At 39.8% G+C, this 6,000-nt stretch overlaps 1 protein-coding gene across 2 annotated transcripts in view; it reads left to right on the top strand.

Annotated features, from left to right (window-relative positions):
• The window catches only part of LOC134895092 (uncharacterized), a 253,869-nt gene extending 252,770 nt beyond the window's left edge, over positions 1–1,099 (top strand). For both annotated transcript variants that reach the window (XM_063913810.1, XM_063913811.1), the window contains one exon: positions 913–1,099. In XM_063913810.1, coding sequence (XP_063769880.1) covers positions 913–1,039 — 127 coding nt within the window. In that variant the 3' untranslated portion in view covers positions 1,040–1,099. The remainder of the gene's footprint in view (positions 1–912) is intronic.
• The last annotated feature ends 4,901 nt before the right edge of the window (positions 1,100–6,000 follow it).

The following is a 6,000-nucleotide window of genomic DNA, read 5'->3' on the forward strand; positions in this document are numbered from 1 at the left end:
ACTCCTTTAAAAAAGTTTGCCTATTAATCAAAGGGAGAATATCCCTAAATTCAGAAAAAACTTCAGAGTTCTATGGATTTAAGTTTTCTCCCCATTTAGTAATACCTACAGCAGTGATTTTTCCATTGCAAAGCATGGGAAAGCTAGTTAGTTTTTTATTTCTCAAGGACATGTACCTCCAGCTATCCTATACTACCGACCTGAAGTGCTCTGTTGTTCCAATAAAGCATTTTTCCAGCTTAAAACTACATGCATGACAATAGTTTGCTGCCCATGTGCAATGTAAGGGCTGGACAGATCCAAATGGTCCCTTCTTCACAATCCAGACCTTCTTCTTAGAGGAAGGAGCGGATGAAAACCATCTGAGGATGGCATTACTTACCACAGTCAGCAAGCTCTGTAAACTTTCAGTTTTCGGCACTTGATAAATTGGATAATTACAAAAATCACCAAACACAGAGTATATTAATTTCTTCTATATAGTTGTTCCTGAAATTTTATAATTTGGGCTTTTGAAAATTACTTTGCTGCTATATTGGGGTTTCCTATACTTGTAAAATAGGTTGATGTAGATCATCACAAAATGTATTTACTGTACAATGAGGGTTATTCAGAGTTGTTAGCCAATCAAAAAAGTTTGCAATCCGCCAAAACCATGCTGCACTGCAATGTATGGTTACAACTATGAAATCACATTTAACAAAGGGTAGGCAAACTCTGCAAAACATATTATGGTAAATATCATTATAGATCCCGATATGTTGATTAGCTGTAAGGCTATTAACACATTTATTGCCTTTACATACAGCACAGCATGAGAAACATCATTTCAAACAATATAATTTTTTAGACAGATTACTAGTGATGATATTGCATTTACATGACATGTGTTGCTTGTGTTGTTCTTTTCAGGCTGAAGATGCTCCATCTGTATGGTTGCCCTGTGTCTCCTGATCTTGAGTACATAAAACAATGCAGCAAATCATTTCAGATTTTTCATGATCTGTCCATACCAACTGCAAAAATTCTAGGGGAATGAAGACCATCTACCACGAGTTATGAAAACGTTTACTAGTTTTGGATTCTCTTAATAAATATATTTATATTAAACTAAAGAGAAGTGTGTAGAGCAACTACATTACCTTCCTTTGTGTTTTTGTCATTATTATCTTTTACTTATAGAGGCTGTCATATTACGCAGTGCTTTAAATTGAGGGAATCATGATACAAACAAATTAAAATGAATATAAAGATGGCACTACTTAAACCACATCAACAATCTTAGACATGTGGGATGCGCTTAATATGTAGAGTATCTTGCTCCAAAAACATACTGGTAGGTTAATTAGCTTCTGCCAAAAAAATAAATAAAATAAACATATTATATATACTGTGTATCTAAATATATAAAATAAAAGCCAAATACCACTGACTTACTCACTAACTCATTACCATGAGGACTAGGAACTTGACATTTGGACAGTAGCTTTGTTTTGTGATGTAGGGACCCACTAAGAACGGATTTTTCAAAAGTCCACCCCCAAAGGCGTTAAAAGAGGTGAAAAAAGCCAAATATCACTAACTGACTCTCTGACTCATCACAAAATCTCCGGAACCATGAGAACAAGGAATGAAATGTGTTTTTTTTTTTTTATAAATTCTTCATTACCTCTTAATTCAGATAAGATTTAAATTTGGTTTTTGCATACAAATGTTACCAAATTAAGTGCCTAAGTAGGTGTATATATTTTTAGCAGGATGTTAATCTAGGTTTAAAAATCATTTTTTAATGATTCTTATACTGAAAATCTGTCGATTTTTGTTTTATTTTAAATTGGAGGATTGTTAGGGACTTCTTTAACATCTAACCAAAACTGTCTTCATTCCGAGAATTCCTCTGATCCCATCAGACTACTATTTCCAGTTCAAATGGCTGCAATCCCGGTAAAGGTCCGCTACGCCATGACTATTGACAAAGCTCAGTAGCAGAGTTTGAAGTGTCTGGTGTGGATCTGAGGAGTGGCTGCTTCTCCTATGGCCAGTTATATATTGCCTGTTCCAGAGTCAGCTCCTCTGAAAGCCTGGCCATTCTCCTGAAGGACAGACTAAAAATGTAGTTTACCAGGATGCCCTTCAAAATGAAAGTTACACGCACGGAAATACTTGAAATTCCGTAGTGAAGAACGGGTATTCAGCTAGTATATATATATATATATATATATATATAATGTGTGTGTGTGTGTGTGTGTGTGTGTGTGTGTGTGTACATGTTCCAGGGAAAGTAGCTTGTAAGCTCCAATGGTGCAGGCACTGATGTAAATGAGTAAGGGGTGTATCCAATTAGGGTCACATTTATTTTTTACAGTATCGACAATTTTGTTAAACCTATCCAAATATTCCTTATTTTTTTCATCCAAATAATTTCCTGTTTTCTCCCAAAAACACATAAGGTCTGGGTTAACTTCCCGAACCTACAGTATGTGTTTTTGCAAGAAAAAAAAAAGGCTGATTGGGTTGGTTATCACAGATCTTTTCCACCTGCCTCGAGCAGGTGAAAAAAATCCCGGGCTTAATTACCTTTTTTGGGGCTAATTGGATAGCCCCCGCCCCGGGATCAATTAGCCATGGTAAATTACCATGGATAATTAGATATCGCCCTTAATATTCACCTTAAAAGCATTGTTGAATATGTATGCACTATTTAATTAATTGTTAATAAATAAGGTAATGACTATTGTTGGTAATTATAGGTAATTCTTGAGTACATACATTTGGGGACTACAGACAAAGTGCTAGTTCTTCACTCCAGACATTTATTGGCTACAAGTACAGTGCTACGTGAAAATGGTGAATGACACTGCACTCTACAGGAGTGTTAAGAGTAGAACGGAAAAGAGAGAGGAAAAGAAAGAAATTGGCGCTGCTGTATGTGGAGGTGATTACAGTTGTGGTGGGCACGATTTATGCTGATGACAATAATACAGTTAACAGATTATATGTTATAACTGGCACAATAGCAGCCAACAACTTAATATATGTGGAGAAAAGATTGATTACAGAATATCCTCAATATAAAGTAGAGATGAGCGGGTTCGGTTTCTCTGAATCCGAACCCGCCCGAACTTCATGTTTTTTTTCACGGGTCCGAGCGACTCGGATCTTCCCGCCTTGCTCGGTTAACCCGAGCGCGCCCGAACGTCATCATGACGCTGTCGGATTCTCGCGAGGCTCGGATTCTATCGCGAGACTCGGATTCTATATAAGGAGCCGCGCGTCGCCGCCATTTTCACACGTGCATTGAGATTGATAGGGAGAGGACGTGGCTGGCGTCCTCTCCATTTAGATTAGGGTTGAGAGAGAGAGAGAGAGATTGACCTGAGGCTGTGATACTGTAGAAGAGAGTGCAGAGTTTAGTGACTGACGACCACAGTGACCACCAGACAGTGCAGTTGTTTGTTTTATTTAATATATCCGTTCTCTGCCTGAAAAAAACGATACACACAGTGACTCAGTCACATACCATATCTGTGTGCACTGCTCAGCCCAGTGTGCTGCATCAATGTATATATATATCTGACTGTGCTCAGCTCACACAGCTTATAATTGTGGGGGAGACTGGGGAGCACTGCAGTGCCAGTTATAGGTTATAGCAGGAGCCAGGAGTACATAATATTATATTAAAATTAAACAGTGCACACTTTTGCTGCAGGAGTGCCACTGCCAGTGTGACTAGTGACCAGTGATCTGACCACCAGTATATATAATATTAGTAGTATACTATCTCTTTATCAACCAGTCTATATTAGCAGCAGACACAGTACAGTGCGGTAGTTCACGGCTGTGGCTACCTCTGTGTCGGCACTCGGCAGCCCGTCCATAATTGTATATACCACCTAACCGTGGTTTTTTTTTCTTTCTTTATACATACATACTAGTTACGAGTATACTATCTCTTTATCAACCAGTCTATATATTAGCAGCAGACACAGTACAGTGCGGTAGTTCACGGCTGTGGCTACCTCTGTGTCGGCACTCGGCAGCCCGTCCATAATTGTATATACCACCTAACCGTGGTTTTTTTTTCTTTCTTTATACATACATACTAGTTACGAGTATACTATCTCTTTATCAACCAGTCTATATATTAGCAGCAGACACAGTACAGTGCGGTAGTTCACGGCTGTGGCTACCTCTGTGTCGGCACTCGGCAGCCCGTCCATAATTGTATATACCACCTAACCGTGGTTTTTTTTTCTTTCTTTATACATACATACTAGTTACGAGTATACTATCTCTTTATCAACCAGTCTATATTAGCAGCAGACACAGTACAGTGCGGTAGTTCACGGCTGTGGCTACCTCTGTGTCGGCACTCGGCAGCCCGTCCATAATTGTATATACCACCTAACCGTGGTTTTTTTTTCTTTCTTTATAGTCATACTAGTTACGAGTATACTATCTCTTTATCAACCAGTCTATATTAGCAGCAGACACAGTACAGTGCGGTAGTTCACGGCTGTGGCTACCTCTGTGTCGGCACTCGGCAGCCCGTCCATAATTGTATATACCACCTAACCGTGGTTTTTTTTTCTTTCTTTATACATACATACTAGTTACGAGTATACTATCTCTTTATCAACCAGTCTATATATTAGCAGCAGACACAGTACAGTGCGGTAGTTCACGGCTGTGGCTACCTCTGTGTCGGCACTCGGCAGCCCGTCCATAATTGTATATACCACCTAACCGTGGTTTTTTTTCCTTTCTTTATACATACATACTAGTTACGAGTATACTATCTCTTTATCAACCAGTCTATATTAGCAGCAGACACAGTACAGTGCGGTAGTTCACGGCTGTGGCTACCTCTGTGTCGGCACTCGGCAGCCCGTCCATAATTGTATATACCACCTAACCGTGGTTTTTTTTTCTTTCTTTATAGTCATACTAGTTACGAGTATACTATCTCTTTATCAACCAGTCTATATTAGCAGCAGACACAGTACAGTGCGGTAGTTCACGGCTGTGGCTACCTCTGTGTCGGCACTCGGCAGCCCGTCCATAATTGTATATACCACCTAACCGTGGTTTTTTTTTCTTTCTTTATAGTCATACTAGTTACGAGTATACTATCTCTTTATCAACCAGTCTATATTAGCAGCAGACACAGTACAGTGCGGTAGTTCACGGCTGTGGCTACCTCTGTGTCGGCACTCGGCAGCCCGTCCATAATTGTATATACCACCTAACCGTGGTTTTTTTTTCTTTCTTTATAGTCATACTACGAGTATACTATCTCTTTATCAACCAGTCTATATTAGCAGCAGACACAGTACAGTGCGGTAGTTCACGGCTGTGGCTACCTCTGTGTCGGCACTCGGCAGCCCGTCCATAATTGTATATACCACCTAACCGTGGTTTTTTTTTCTTTCTTTATACATACATACTAGTTACGAGTATACTATCTCTTTATCAACCAGTCTATATATTAGCAGCAGACACAGTACAGTGCGGTAGTTCACGGCTGTGGCTACCTCTGTGTCGGCACTCGGCAGCCCGTCCATAATTGTATATACCACCTAACCGTGGTTTTTTTTTCTTTCTTTATACATACATACTAGTTACGAGTATACTATCTCTTTATCAACCAGTCTATATATTAGCAGCAGACACAGTACAGTGCGGTAGTTCACGGCTGTGGCTACCTCTGTGTCGGCACTCGGCAGCCCGTCCATAATTGTATACTAGTATCCAATCCATCCATCTCCATTGTTTACCTGAGGTGCCTTTTAGTTGTGCCTATTAAAATATGGAGAACAAAAATGTTGAGGTTCCAAAATTAGGGAAAGATCAAGATCCACTTCCACCTCGTGCTGAAGCTGCTGCCACTAGTCATGGCCGAGACGAAATGCCAGCAACGTCGTCTGCCAAGGCCGATGCCCAATGTCATAGTACAGAGCATGTCAAATCCAAAACACCAAATATCAGTAAAAAAAAGGA

Source organism: Pseudophryne corroboree, chromosome 1, assembly GCF_028390025.1.
Source record: "Pseudophryne corroboree isolate aPseCor3 chromosome 1, aPseCor3.hap2, whole genome shotgun sequence".
NCBI classification, from domain to species: domain Eukaryota; kingdom Metazoa; phylum Chordata; class Amphibia; order Anura; family Myobatrachidae; genus Pseudophryne; species Pseudophryne corroboree.